Below are 15,483 nucleotides of genomic sequence, written 5' to 3'. Positions count from 1 at the left end.
GTGACATAGCTGCTATTCAGACTTTCATCAAGGGAAACATTCTTCTCTTTGTGCATGAAATCTACTGGTGAGACTCAGCAAAACTCCCTGGGATCCCGAGGGTTGTGTGTGAGGCAGGAGATGCTGTGTTTTTTGAGGAATCCTTGAGGTTCCTCCAAGCAGTTTAAAAATCCCTGGGTGGGTGATTCCTCAGGGAGGTTCCATGTTTCTGTGACATCTGGTGAGTCCAGGTGTGGACAATATTTTAAAGTTCCGGTTTCATTCCAGTTTACTAGTTTCAAAAAGATACTTAAGCGTTCAGAGCATATTCTTGTTTGAATGACTCATTAGGATTTTTTAAACTTTAGTTCAGGTAGGAGACACCCTGGGCTGGGTTCAGTGACTGCCCTGGGTTTGGGGCTTGACTTGGTTCTGGTCCATGAGCAGAAACTGCCTGTTCTCCTTTATCCCCAGAGGCGACTTTGACCCTGTTTCCTTTTCTGTAAAATGGAGACAGTGATGCTTCTTTTATAAGGTTGCTGGGAAGGCCATATGAGAGAGTGGGGTCAAGCTGCCCTGGCAACTGCCAAGGCAGGAGCTAGATAGACAGTGGTTACCTCTCCCTCTTCTCCTGTAAATGACCAGCTGTGTTTTTGATGGAGCAGAAAGTTCAAGCAAGAAGACAGGGTGAGAATTGTTACACAGCTAAGTCAAAGGGGCTTTTGGGGTTCCATCTGGCACCTCAGCTTTCAGACTGGGGGGCCGGGATTCAGGGTACTGCCTGATTTCATGTCAGCTCATGCATGGTGTCTGGCATCTCGGAGCCTCCTCTTCTGAACCGTTCTTGTTTTCTTTTTTGTTTCCCAGATGTTTGAGACGGAGGCAGATGAGAAGACGGAGATGTCCTTGGAGGAAGGGAAGGGGCCTGGTGCCGAGGATTCCCCACCCAGCAAGGAGCCCTCTCCTGGCCAGGAGCTTCCTCCAGGACAAGACCTTCTACCCAACAAGGACTCCCCTTCTGGGCAGGAACCCGCTTCCAGCCAAGAACCACTGTCCAGCAAAGACTCAGCTACCTGTGAAGAATCCCCTCCAGGCCCAGACGCCCCACCCAGCAGGGATGCACCACCATGCCAGGAACCCCCTCCAGCCCAAGACCTCTCACCCTGCCAGGACCTGCCTGCTGGTCAAGAACCCCTGCCTCACCAGGACCCTCTACTCACCAAAGACCTCCCTGCCGTCCAGGAACCCCCCACCCAGGACCTTCCACCCTGTCAAGATCTGCCTCCTAGCCAGGTCTCCCTGCCGGCCAAGGCCCTTACTGAGGGCACCATGAGCTCTGGGGACCCACTAGCAACCACCGGGGACCAACCTGCGGCCTCCAGACCAGCCTTCGTGATCCCCGAGGTCCGGCTGGATAGCACTTACAGCCAGAAGGCAGGGGCAGAGCAGGGCTGCTCAGGAGATGAGGAGGAGGAAGAGGCCGAGGAGGGGGAGGAAGGGGAGGAAGGGGAGGAGGACGAGGATGAGGACACCAGCGATGACAACTATGGAGAGCGCAGTGAGGCCAAGCGCAGCAGCATGATCGAGACGGGCCAGGGGGCCGAGGGTGGCCTCTCACTGCGTGTGCAGAACTCGCTGCGGCGCCGGACGCACAGCGAGGGCAGCCTGCTGCAGGAGCCCCGAGGGCCCTGCTTCGCCTCCGACACCACCTTGCACTGCTCAGATGGTGAGGGCGCCGCCTCCACCTGGGGCATGCCTTCGCCCAGCACCCTCAAGAAAGAGCTGGGCCGCAATGGTGGCTCCATGCACCACCTTTCCCTCTTCTTCATGGGACACAGGAAGGTGAGAAAGCTAAACGGGGAGGGAGAAGGATACATGCAATGTGGGGAGGGCTGGCCCAGGGGCTGCAGGGAATGAGCAGTCACCGTGTTCCACCCCCACTGTCCCAGCAGCCTCCCAGCGAACCTTCCATCTGTTGGACAGAAGGTAAAACTGAGGCCCACTGGGACCAAGAAGGCAGAGCCTGGACTTAAACCCATGACTTTAGGACTCTAGATGCTGTGTTCTTATAGCTCCACTGGTCCCCACAGAAAGCAGAACAGGTGTAGCTTAGCCCAGGCCATTGTGTATTTGAATTTAAAAGATCTGAGGTAGTAGCTGGAGAAATAGAGTTACAGCTTAGCCAGACTAGAAATCCATCAGCCAGTTACAACGACAACACACATTTATTCCATATCCGCATTATCCTAAGCAGTTTACATTAACTCATTAACTCTCACAACGGCCCTTTGAAGTAGATAGTATTTTGGTGCCCATTTTACAGCAGAGGAAACGAGGCAAAGAAAGGTTATCTAACTTGCTCCAGGTTACACAGTTTATCAGTGTCTGAACCAGAATAAGAATCTGGTTCCAGGGCCAGTGCTCTTAACCAACCACCACACTGTTTGCCTCTCATTAATATTTGTATGTAGATAAATAAGTATTTATCGATTTCCTGCTGTGTACCAGGCCCTGCGCTCTGCAACAAGGCAGGAGCCACAGAAGTGTGTGAGGCTGGTCTCAGCCTGAGAGAAATAAGTTATCTGTGTGAGCCTCGAAAGTGGCCTAACAGTGAACAGATTGTGCCATGATCTTGAAGTCCACCAGCTAGTTTGGGTCTGGGCTCTGTTTCTTACTACGTGGCTTTGGTTGAGTCACTCAACTCCTCTGAGCCTTAGTTTTCTTCTCTGAAAAGTAGGGGTTAATAGCACTCACATCCCAGAACAGTTGAGGATGAATGGAAGAGGCTGGTGCCTGACAACACTAGCCACATGAGCGGTGGCCCTCAGGGAATGATGGACCCCACTCCTTCTCTTGAAATGCAACAGCCTGTGCAAGGTGTTGGTGTGAGGCCAGGTGAATAGGGATGGTCAGTGCCCATGGAGTGCAACTGACTCAGAGATCTAGAACTTCAGGAGGACAGACCCCAGGGCCTAAGGTCATCAGGGAAAGCTGCTGGAGGAAGATACCTCTCAGCCTGGCCTTGAAGGTTGAGCAGGATTAGAATAAACAGAGAGGTAGAGGCAGGCATTCTTTGGCTAGAGCAGAGCATTCCTAAAGGGCAGATGCCTGGCACAGGTGCTGCTATTCCTCCCTCCAACCAGCAGCAGACATCACTAACGGATTCCAGCATACTTCCTCACCAAGTTGGGACATGTCCTCAGAAGCCTGCTTAGCTTCTTAGCCACTAGCAAGAAGGCAGACTTGGCATCTGGGGAGATGCCTTCTGCTGAAAGCTAGTCATTCTCAAAGGGCAGGCTGGGGCCCTCCAGAAAAGGGTCTTGAACTTTGGCCTGGGAACTGAATCTCCGTTTCCTCATCTGTAAGCATGTGTGGTTCTCACACTGTGGTGTGCTCCGGAATCACCAAGGGGAGGTTATTAATATATGATTCCTAGTCCCCATACCCAGAACTCTAGAATCAGAATCTCTAGGGGTGGTTCCCAGACCCTGTATTTTAAACATGCCCTGAGGGATCATGATCTTGCCAAAGTTAGAATATCACCATCTTAGGCCGTTTCTTGATGGTTTCTACAAGAGAGAGTCCGGAATGCTGTCCTTCCAAGGCAAGGCCTCAGGCTCACTCAGATCAGGCCTGGCCACTCCTCTTAGAGGGCGGTTGAGGCCCACCTGCCTTGGGCTTCCCAATCCTGATTCCCCCACTATACCCTTCCCAGTTCCATTCCCCCCACCACACTTGCTCCAATAAAACTATTTATATACAGATAAATTCACACACATTCATGTGTATGCATCTATCTAATTCCCCGGCTCTGTTGGCCTCAGCTCCTATTTTGGGACAGATACTTATGCCTGGGAGTCCAGCAGGCCTGGACCAGCTCTCTTTTGTCTCAGCTTCCTCCTTTGGGTTTCCAAGGTTCCCACTGGCACCCTCCCCTGTCCCACCAACTTTTAGCCGGTCACTTCCTTTCTTGTGTTTGAGTGGCTGAGCTGGCAGAGACATCTGAGACTGCCTCCAGCCTGGTGGTGGCCACCCTTCCATGTGGCTTCCACACCCCAGTCCCTGAACCCTTTGCCATTCACATCCTGCCCTGTCCTGCCAGCAGCTTCAGTACGAAACCCACCCTTGTCAGAAGGAGATGAAGCCCAGATGGGACAAACACCGTGGTCTAGCTCCATCTCTTACTGGTACTGGGCCTTGGGCAAGTCCCTGCCCCTCTGTGAGCCACAGTTTCCTCATTGGTGAAATGGGTATGGTAATAATCCTTCCTAGGGTTGCTGGGAAAATTAAATAGCTTAACACAGGTAAAACATTTAGGGGAGTACCTGGCGCTCAGCACCGGGGGGGTGCTGCATAAATGGTAATCATGTGATGAGGAGGGGGAGGGAGAGAAGAGCAGTAACCAGGGTAGTACTGGCTGTGCCACCATTCAAAGTATCAGCAGACCCCATTTCTCACCTTCCTGACGCTGCTGCAAGGTGGACAGGCACTTGTCTTACAGTGGGAGGCTGAGGCTAGCAAGAGATGTTTTGTCCCCAGCCACACAGCAGCAAGTGATGATGGCACTGGACAAGGTCTCACCCTTGTCCAGTCACTCCTCTGTGGCTCTACTGCAGACCCTGTGACCTCATGCTGATGAGGGTCCAGGGGTGGGGCACTGGCAGAGGGACCGCGGCGGGTTCCCCCATGACTTCTGTCTTCCTGGCTTTGGCCTGGCTCTTCTGGGAGGGTCCCCTGATGCTGATGGGCCACTATTCCCAGGCAATGCCAGGCAAGAGGTGAAGAGGGGAGGGGTGAAGTGTTCAGGCTGTGGAGTCAGACAGACCCAGGTTCAAGTCTCAGCTCTGCGTCCTCCTCCCTGGCTCTGAGACCTTGGCCAAGTTGCTTCTTTCTCTGAGCTTCAATTTTCTCTTATAAATGGAACACAGAGTCCCCCGGGAGTTGTCCCAAGGGTTCCAGGGAGCAGTACATAGAAAGCTCGGGCTGGTCATTTGTGCTGCCGTGCAGATAAACTGAGGCTGTCCAGAGTGCATGCTGCCTGCCACAGGATGACATTCAGTCTCGCCGTTGTCACCACTCCACACTCCTGTTATCCTGCTGTCTTGTGTGCTGAGCAATTTCTACTGCGAGTAGGAATGTCAGAACTGGCAGACCTCAGAGATGGTCGGCTCGGCCATGGTGATCTCACAGATGGGCCAACTGAGTCCAGAGAGAGAGAGCACCCCCTCCGCCACCCCTCACCCCGCCCCCGCTGCCACCCCCCATCCCCCACGATTCTCCAGCTGTCCGTCCTCTGGGTCTGGCACCCTGTGCTGAGTTGAGTGGTCTCATGGTGCCCCCTGCCGCCAGACCCCTGCCTTCCTGGCTGCTCCCTGGAGGCCCTGCAGAGCAGATCCACAGGCGTTTTTCCTGGGGAGTCAAGGAAGCCCTGAAGAATCATTGTGTTTGGGTCCAGGATGCTGCCATTGAATTCTATTCCAGCCTTTCTCGCTCAGCTCAGAGGGTCATGGGCTATTCTTTGACAGTGAGGAGACCACAGGCTGCAGCCCTTCCCTGGCCCTGCTTCCTTCCTCCCGTACAGGGGACTGGTCTGGGCAGAGGTGGTCCACAGAGGGTGCCAGCCCTGTTTCATAAGCTCCCATGTAGGTCAGAGGTCAGACAGGAGGACCCAAAAAATGCCTTCCAGCTCCAAGATGATAATACCTTCAAGTCTCCTATTTTTAAAAAGCCTAAAGAATTATTTCGGATGTGTAAACAAGTAAGTATAGAGTTTAGATCCACTGTTTCCACGTGGTTCCATGGGGCCTGCCAGGCTGGGCTGGATCAGAGAGGGCAGCCATGGATGGCCAGGGAGCCCCAGAAGTTCAACCAGGACCAATAGGGGAAACCAGCTGAGCCCTGCTTACAGACGAGCCTTCTGTCACCAGTGGGCTCTGGACCCAGACCACAATTCTCTGCTACTTGCCAGTTCAGAGAGCCCAGGCCAGTTACCAAACTGCCTTGGGCATCGGTTTCCTCAGCTGCACACTGAGGGAAATATCAGTAACTAGCTCTTAGAATTGTTGCCAAGATTAAATGAGATAAAGTATGTTAAAACACTTCGGCCCAGTGCCTGGCATGTAGTGAACGCTCAATAGATAATAGCAAAACCCACATTAGCTGAGAGTACTTGCTCACTGCTGTGTGCTGGTTGCTGTGCTGAGCACATCCCCTGTGTTAACTTACATAATCCTCACCACAGCCCTTTGAGGGAGGTCCAGTTATTATCCACATTTTACAAATAAGGAAACAGAGGCACAGAGAGGGATGTAACTGAGCTAAGGTCAATGAGCTAATAAATGATTGAGCTAAGCTTCAAATCCAGGCAATGAAAAATCTACACTCTTAACATTACTATAATTACAGTTATAATTACAGTAAGAATTATAATTATTATTCCAAGAGGTGGTGAGCTCCTAGTCCCTGGAGGTGGCTGGATGAGGCTGGGCAGGGCCCGGGGATTCTGCCTGGAGTGAAGGAAGGGCTGCATGATCCTGGACTCACCTCCATCTGCTTTTCAGCCGGACAGGGTTGCATAGTGAGATAGTAGGGAGAAGATGGAAAGGAGAATTGCTTTGGAGGGCCTTTGCAGGCTGGGCCCTGGGCAGGCCTTGCTGCAGCTGTGGGAGGGAGGAGTCGGGGGGGCCACTCTGGCCCCCTCCAAGGTCAGAGGCCAAAGCCTCCTGGCAGCTATGGGGAGTCCCTAGGGCTGGGAATCAGAACCCAATTTTTTCACCTCAATTTCTCCTTGGCCCACAGCCTCTTCTTGGTGCTGGGGTTTCCCCAGCAGCCCAGGGGGCCGACTCCCAGGGCCAGAGCTGCCCAGCACCTCTGTCAGGCTGCTGGGCTTGGGTCAGTCCCTGCTGAAGACACTCCTCCCCTCGGTGGAAGGAAGAGCCCGTTTCACAGCAGCACAGAGGCTGGGGATGGCCGCTGGGTGGGAGTGGTCCCCAGGCCCATTGTGTGGAGCCGATAAAGTACGGAAGCTGAGGTTAGAATGGGAGGAAGCCCAGGGCCCGAGGGCTCTTTCCCACGGGTGGGGGCCTTGGGCATGGCCTCACCGGGCCAGCATGACTGCAGCCTGTGTGTGCACTGAAGGGTGCACTGAATGGTGACAGTGGTAACACTCACTGGGCAATGACCACTGGTTACTGAGGTTAGTGTAGGTGCCAGGACTGGGCCTTGGGGTGCAGAGTTTATCCTGGTGAACCTTCCATCAGCCCTGTGAAGTGGCTGTCACTATGCCTAAGCCATAGCTAAAACAACGGGAGCTGAGAGGCTAGGAAACTTACCCAAAGTTGATGAAAGCAGGATTTATATCCAGGTCTGGTTCCAAACCCTTGCTCTGAAATCACACACCATATGGTGTGTGCCCCTGTGTGCACGTACACACATGTGTGTTTACAACTCTGGTGGGGCAGCATTCTCAGGAAGGAGGCAGCACTTCCCGAGTCGTTCACGGGAAACATTAAAATGTGTTCTGACCTTGCATTTTTGAGTAGCAGCATCATCTGGTGGAGAAACACAGGTCTTGAATTGAGGCAGATTCCACCTCTGTCACTTACATGCTGGGTCTCCTTGGGGAAGTGACTTAAATTCTCTGAGCCTCTGTTTACTTTATAGGTTTATTGTGAGGTTTAATGAGATAAGTATCTGAATTATGCCCCATCCAGGGTCTGGCCTATAGTATGAGCTAAATGAAGGTATAATTCATCCATCCATCCACTCATCCACTCATTGATCCATCCACCTACCCACCCACCCACGCATCCATCTATTCACCCATGCATTCATCTATCTGTCCACCCACCCATCTGTTCATCCATGCATTCATATATCCATCCACTCACCCACTCTTCCATCCATCCACTCATGCATCTATCCATCCACTCATCCATCCATCCACCCTCCCACCCACCCACCAACCCATATATTCATCCATCCATCCATCCATCTACTCATCTATCCATTCACCTATCCATCTATATCCATCCATCCATCCATCCATCCAGGCAGGCAGGTGGGAGACTCACAAAAGCATTCTCCGGGGAAGGAATTGCACATGGAGATGAAGACCTTCTGTTGGTTGGAAGGCAGAGTTGAGGAGGTTGCTGAAGTAGAGGCCAGGCTGGAGAGAGAACTGAAGGAATTGTAACTGATGTTAAAATGGAACTTTCTGCCCTAATCCTAAGATGGTAGATCCAGTCATGTTATGGAGTTTGGACGTTATCCTGAGGGCACTAGGGAGCCATGGAAAGCTATAAGGCAAGAGACGTGCGCTCAGGCCTATGTAATGATTTATTTTATACACTACTGACCATCTGAGGTTTCCTTTGAGCTTCAGAATCCTGACTTAGTCATTATGATCCTGATTTTAGAAATGAAGGAACAGAGGTGCAGAAAGAGGCAGGGATTGGCCTAGTGACGCAGCAGAAGCCCTGCTCTCTCACCTGCTCACTGCCTGCAATGAAGCCTCTGTCATGAGTGCCAGCTGTCTGGCTTCTCCCCAGTAAGCTGGGGGCCTGAATGTCCCAGGAGGAGATCCCTGTGGCCAGAGGGTCTGCCAGGCCGATTCCACTTCATGGCCAGGCTGTTCCCAGCAGGGGGGTTTCCCTCCCTCACCTGTGTGCCGGGGGTGGGGGCTTTGGGGGTGGGAGGAGTTGGTGGCAGGGACTGTTGGGTCTCCGAGCCTCTCTTTGCTTAGGCAGGAGCTCCTGAGTGCCCAGACTGCATCGTGTCTGTCTTCTCTCCACAGATGAGCGGGGCCGACACCGTTGGGGATGATGAGGAAGCCTCCCGGAAGAGAAAGAGCAAAAACCTGTAAGTTGGGAAGATCACTGGCTTCTGCACTCCTCTTCCTCCCCTGCCCCAGGGGTCTCTCCTCTAGGGCTCCAGGTGGGGAGAAGGGGTTGTGCCTGGTCCCACCCACAACCCCAGACAGACACCAAGGAAAAACTGGATCTTGGAACTTTGCAGTGACCCCAGAGTGGGGTTACCTGGGTCCTGAGCATTCTCTCCAAGTGAGGCAAAGTGCTGATTCAGTACCCGGAAGACAGTGAACCAGAGGCCACCAGCCCGGTTGCCCTGGCTTTAGCCCAGCTTCTGAGCCAAGCATGGACCAAATGGCTTCGACAACTCCTTTGCTCCTTCTGGGCCCACGAGTGACCTGAGAAAGGGTGGAACTAACAGTCATGGGGCTCCTCTTTCTCCTCCTGAGTTCCTGAATGTTAATAGTCTCAGGCGTTGCCGGGAGGGGGCGCTGCTGGCCCAGCTGCCGAATCCCGCACTCCCCAAGCCTTTCTGGCCACACTCAGGCCTTCTTATTTTGGGGGGTTTGTTAGATGTGTCAATGAAAAAGACGTGTGTGTGGGTTCTCCTCAGGTCTCCTTGTATCCCCAGGCCTAAGGCCCTGGAGACTCGGGGGAGGTATAGGGAGGAGGCAGTGGGGTGCGTGCACAGTGACCCCCCCCAGAGGAAGCCCCTCCCTTCCAGGTCCTGTAGCACCCACCACTAGGCAGGAATTGGGCTATGAGGAGGAGCCTCCTGCAACCCTTTTCCCTGGCCTTGACCTTGGGTGGGGTCCACTACCCTAGAAAACCTTTCTCGCCCCAGCTGTCTGGACCTCTCCAGTTTTCTGCAGCAACTGTTGGCTTCTCTTACTCCACAGCCAGTTGCACTTTCTTAGCAAGATGAAATGCACAAACCAAAACAGTCCTTTGCACCAACCATCTTCACTTAACCTTTTGTAGGATGAGAGAGGGTCAAGGGGGTGCCAGGACTGTTGAATGTGGCGCTGAAGTGGGAGGGGAGGGAAGCAGTGTGTGGCAGCAGAGGGCAGGCACCCCGGGTGCTGGAGCTGCCCTGTCTAGCCTCCTTTCAGTGTAGGTGCTACCTTTTGAATTGCCTGAAGCCCACACATTTTTTTTTTGGAGACAGAGTCTCCTTCTGTCACCCAGGCTGGAGTGCAATCTTGGCTGGCTGCAACCTCTGCCTCCCAAGTTCAAGCAATTCTCGTGCCTCAGCCTCCCAAGTAGCTGGGATTACAGGTCTGTGCCATCACACCCAGCAATTTTTTTTGTACTTTTAGTAGAGACGGGGGTTTTGCCATGTTGGCCAGGCTGTTCTCAAACTCCTGGCCTCAAGTGATCTTCCAGGCTCAGCCTCCCAAAGTGCTGGGATTACAGACATGAGCCACCACGCCTGGCCTCTGAAGCTCACACTCTTAAAAGCTTAGACGAAGAGTCTTAGAACATGTAGGGTAATAATAAAAATAATCATTATTGTTTATTATGCCAGGCACTGTTCTGTGCGTATTTCATATGTGATCTAATGTAATCTTTACCACTACTTTTATTTTACATCCGTTCTTTCTTATTGACCTTACCCTTATTTTACAAATGAATAAACTACTGTGCAGAGGCTAAGTTACATGGTAAGAAAGTGGTGGAGCTGGGACCTGGAGACCTGGCCTGCTGGCTTCTGTTTGACAGGAAACAGCTCGACGGAGAAAAAAAGCTTGATAGGAAACTTGAGAGGTCAGGAAACTTGTCAAGGGGCGCACAGCTGGTAACTGCTGGAGCTGGGATTTGAACCCAAGACTGTCTGGCTCCAAAGCCTGGGCTCAGCCTCCCTGTAGGACTCTCCTTCATTAGACAGGGTGTCTAGGTCTTAGTGCCATTTTAAGCTTGAAGAGCTTCAGAGGTATAAATGCTTCAAACTTACCAAACCCCCTTGAAAGATTAAAATTAAAATTTCTTTTGCACGTCTTTAGCTTTGTGATTTTTGAATAATCAATTTCTCATTTTCATTTTTGGTTTCAGTGAGCATTTTCCATCTTTGGGAGGATGGAGACCAAAACTTAAAGTGAAAAATTAATTATTAAAAAATCACAAAACTATGCACACAACATTACATAATTAAACTTTAAAATGGTGTTTTTGTAAGTTTATAGGACTTCTGCTTCTGAAGTTATTCAGGCTTAAAACTACTAAGATGTTGGGGAACTGCTGTATATTCATGACTAGAAGTCGCCAATGCGGGTGACTGAGGCTGAGAGGCCGGCTGGCAGGAGCCATTCTCTGGGAGGTGCCCTGTACAGGGGGTCTGGGGAAAACGGGGGCGAACGTGAGCAAGAGGCATTTAACCCCTTTCTGGCCAGCAGTTTCACCCAGTGCTGAATTCTGCTGCCTCCTTGGGGACTGACAAAGCTAAAAATGGTTCTTGGCTAAAAATAGCCAGTCTTGCCACCCTGGTGGGCAGAGCCTCCCCTGGCTCCCTCCTTCCCTCTCAGCAATTTGCTGACTTGTTGTCCCCCACCCCCAACCACTGTCTTCCTGCTGCCATAGTAACGAGGAGGCCAGTCACAAATAGCTGGGACTGGCTTCCTGCCGGGGCGGCCCCAGAGGCTGTCCCTTGCAGACACATGCCCCTTTCACGGCTCCCTCTCAGGGTTGGCCAGAAGGAATTTTTTTTTTCCGCTCCCCGTCCTGGTCCCTCCCATTTCCTGGCTCCTCCTGTCTGAGTCCCAGCCCGGCTTGTGCCCGGGAGTCCAGTCATCAGGCCAGGATTCCAGCGAGCGCGTGTGGCTGCAGCCTGCACCGTTGCTGCCAGCTGCCCAGGACGCGGGGTAGGGGACAGGAGCCAGAGGGGTGTTTCCTGCAGACCATTCTGCGGCCCCAAGGTGGGGGGCCCTACAGAGATGCTCCGAGGCATGTACCTCACTCGCAACGGGAACCTGCAGAGGCGACACACCATGAAGGAGTAGGTGCCCTTGACCCAGCTCTCCCGACCCTGTATTTGCGGGGGCGAGTGGGCCAGGCTGAGCAATCCTCTTTTCTGCTTCTGCCCCCAGAGCCAAGGACATGAAGAACAAGCTGGGCATCTTCAGACGGCGGAACGAGTCCCCTGGAGCCCCTCCCGCGGGCAAGGCAGACAAAATGATGAAGTCATTCAAGTAGGTCCTCCCTGGCACCCTGGGACCCTTTGGGGACTCACTGTCCCCCCGGGGAGTAGGACTGAGTGCTGGGTTGAGGGGAAGGGGCTTGCCGGCTTGATCCAGCTCTGGGGAGACAGAGGCTCTCACAGACGGAGCCGCGTACCTGGCGAGCAGCTGCCCTCACAGGGAGGGGCTGCCCTAGGGGCCAGGCTAGGTGGGATGGAGGTGGGGGCTGGAAGGGACCCTGGCCCCAAGAAAGAGGGTGGGCCTCCTTCCTGGGTGCCCCAGCTGGGCTCAGCTACAGCCTGGGCCCAGGGCAGTAAACAAAGGCCTCCAGGCCCAGCTTCCCCCCAGGTCCCCAAGCCTCTCAGTGCCCTCACTGTGTTTCTTCCCTCACCCCTCAGGCCCACCTCAGAGGAAGCGCTCAAGTGGGGCGAGTCCTTGGAGAAGCTGCTGGTTCACAAATGTAAGTTGCGCTGGCCTGCTCCTTCCCTGCGCCCTCCCTCCCTCTCCCCTTCGCCCCCATCCAGACCCTGTGTAGCTGGTGCTAGAGAGGCTGCCTTCCCTTTCCTGGGCCGTCAGGGTGTCCTTGCTGTTGCAGAGAGGCTGAGCCCAAGCCAAGGCCCTTGGTCTGGCCTTTGAGCCAGCTTCTGCCAGCCCCTCCCCATCCATGGGAGTTGGCACTGCCTGCCGGAGGCCCGTGGGACCTGTGTGCTCAGATCCATATTCCCAGAATAAGAATAAACATTTCTAAGTACTGAGGGCTTTCACGGGGAGTAATGTGCCTGCCATCTCATGGACTTGGTCCCATCGGCTCCTCTCATGGCTCCGTGAGACAGAATCAATAGTCCCCATTTCACAGATGAAGACACTGAGGCATAGAGAGGGAGAGACCCGGCTGAGACCTTGAAAGAGGCAGTGGCAGGGCTGGGGCTACATCCCAGGGCTCCTGGCTATCAGAGATGGGCATTGTACTCAGTTCCCAGCACGCCCATATTCAAAGTCCTGTAGGGGTAAGCTGGGGGGTCTTAAGGGTAGGAGAAGCTGACTCTGCCTCTTACCCCAGGATCTGTTCTCCTCACAGACGGGTTAGCAGTGTTCCAAGCCTTCCTTCGCACTGAGTTCAGCGAGGAGAATCTGGAGTTCTGGTTGGCTTGTGAGGACTTCAAGAAGGTCAAGTCACAGTCCAAGATGGCATCCAAGGCCAAGAAGATCTTTGCTGAATACATTGCGATCCAGGCATGCAAGGAGGTAGGACCTCAGGGCAGACCCTCAGCCCCTCCAATCCCCAGGACCCAGTGGCTCTTCAGCTGCAAGGTGGCAGCCAGCAGCATAGGAAGGGGAGAGTCCAGAATGACTCCATGAGCCCAGGTCCCCAGCGGGGAAGATGCAAGCTAAGATCAGGGGAAGAACAGAATCCCAGTTAGTAATAAAAATGGCCACCACCAAGGCACTGCCACATGCCAGGCATGTGCTGAGCCCTTTATGTATGTGCTCTCATGTTTAATCCTCACAACAACCTGTGAAACAAAGAGACAGGCTGGGTGCGGTGGCTCATGCCTGTAATCCCAGCACTTTGGGAAGCCGAGGCAGGTGGATCACTTGAGGTCAGGAGTTCGAGACCAGCCTGGCCAACATGGCGAAACCCTGTCTCTACTGAAATTACAAAATTAGCCAGGTGTGGTGACAGGCACCTGTGGTCCCAGCTACTCAGGAGGCTGAGGCAGGAGAGTTGCTTGAACCTGGGAGGCGGAGGTTGCAGTGATCTGTGATCGCACCGCTGCACTCTAGCCTCAGTGACAGAGCAAGACCCTGTCTTGGAAAAAAAAAAAGAAAGAAAAAGGAGACAGCCTCAGAGAGATAAATCTTAATTGCTCCCATCTATTTAGCGTCTACTGTGTGCCAGGCAGGATGTGCAAAGCACATTATATGGATGATCTTGCTTGGTTTTCACACTTTGAGGAATGTACTATTATTGCTAGCTGGTAGATTAGACAACTGAAGCTCAGTGCACTTAAGTGATTTGCTTAAAGTCACACACCCGGGTGTGGCACTGCTAGGATTTGAACCCAGGAAGCCTAACCCTCGGAGTGGTATTTTCAGCCTTATAAATGCTGCCAGCCCCGCAGGAAATGACTGAGCCAGGACTTGAATCCTCTGGTCTGAGGGTCTCCACTTCAGATGAACCTTAAGATGTGGGCAGAGGGGCTTGGAGGTGAGAGGCTGGATGGGTCCCTTCCAGGCACATGGGCCCTACGGTCAGTCCCCAGCAGGCAACCCTGACCACGTGCCCCTTTGCCTTCGCAGGTCAACCTGGACTCCTACACACGGGAGCACACCAAGGACAACCTGCAGAGCGTCACGCGGGGCTGCTTTGACCTGGCACAGAAGCGCATCTTCGGGCTCATGGAAAAGGACTCGTACCCTCGCTTTCTCCGTTCTGACCTCTACCTGGACCTTATTAACCAGAAGAAGATGAGTCCCCCGCTTTAGGGGCTGGCCACTGGAGTCGAGCTCAGCGTTCACACCAGGCGGGCTGGGTCTCCTGCCCACCTGCCTCCCTCCCCACTGTGACGGAGGGGGCAAGCAAGCCCCCAGAGGCTGTGTCTCTGGACAGATGGATAGACATACGGAAGCGAGGCCTGGACCAAGAGAGGCCCAGGCTACTGGAGAAGTAGAAGGATGGGCCCCGTGGGGTCCCCACTGCCCCGGTACGAGGGGGCTCAAGGACCCTGGCAGGTCAGGGGCCCCGGCCGAGCCAGATCTGGAGCTGCTGCTCCCTGCTTCGGAGACCGCGGAGGCTTCATGTTGACCAAGTTCCTTAAAGAACTGGCTGATGGGGCAGGAGGTCCAGGCCTGGGCTCTCGGGCCCTCCTGGAGGGCCATTGGAGCTCGCAGCTCAGACCCCCACTTTGAGTTTTATTTATTTAAATAGTAGTTGGATGCTTGGCACGTTGTCCTGTAATAGGAAACCCTTGCCTCATCAGTTTTCCTGATTTACAAGTGCAATATTTTAGCCAATGCCTTGTGAGAAGCTGCCACGCAAAGGTGGACATCATTCTTCAGCTTCAGCGGATGTGCTTGTCCCGGGCACCAGTGGTGGGCAGCTGGCCTTCTGGACTGAGGCAGCCTTGGGGGACACTGCAGTCTGGCTGCACACAGAGATCTGGCACCCCCTGGGTGGGGTGTCCCTTGGGGGCTTTTGGGAAAGCATGGCACCCTCAGACCACACAGTAGCCGAGTTCTGGAGCAAATAAAAGGCCTGTGTTATTTCTTGTTCATGACCCTTTTTGTGTGTTCCTGGTCTCAAGCCTTCCCAGGGTGGCTGGGGCTGGGAGGGTTGGTCGTTGGGCTGTTGATTCAGCCACTTCTCTCTTGCCATCACCTGCCCCCATCCTGGAGCCAGATACACGGATACACTAGTGAGGGCTGCTTTCGCACGCCTTCCTCTGTGCCAGGCACTGTGCCACTCATTCTAGTGGTCACTGCATCTCCTCCCCAAGCCTGGGAGGTAGGGCTTATCCCCATTT

General features: G+C 53.6%; 1 protein-coding gene across 1 annotated transcript in view; it reads left to right on the top strand.

Annotated features, from left to right (window-relative positions):
* Positions 1-15,237, top strand: part of RGS3 (regulator of G protein signaling 3) — a 115,546-nt gene extending 100,309 nt beyond the window's left edge. Inside the window, 6 exon segments of the mRNA XM_025358832.1 lie at positions 847-1,821; positions 8,774-8,838; positions 11,870-11,971; positions 12,358-12,419; positions 13,038-13,204; positions 14,261-15,237. Coding sequence (XP_025214617.1) covers positions 847-1,821; positions 8,774-8,838; positions 11,870-11,971; positions 12,358-12,419; positions 13,038-13,204; positions 14,261-14,446 — 1,557 coding nt within the window. The 3' untranslated portion in view covers positions 14,447-15,237.
* Positions 15,238-15,483: the final 246 nt, after the last annotated feature.

Source organism: Theropithecus gelada, chromosome 15 (genome assembly GCF_003255815.1).
Source record: "Theropithecus gelada isolate Dixy chromosome 15, Tgel_1.0, whole genome shotgun sequence".
NCBI lineage: Eukaryota > Metazoa > Chordata > Mammalia > Primates > Cercopithecidae > Theropithecus > Theropithecus gelada.
The sequence above is the reverse complement of the archived record's forward strand: the minus strand, read 5'-3'. Positions and strand labels throughout refer to the sequence as shown.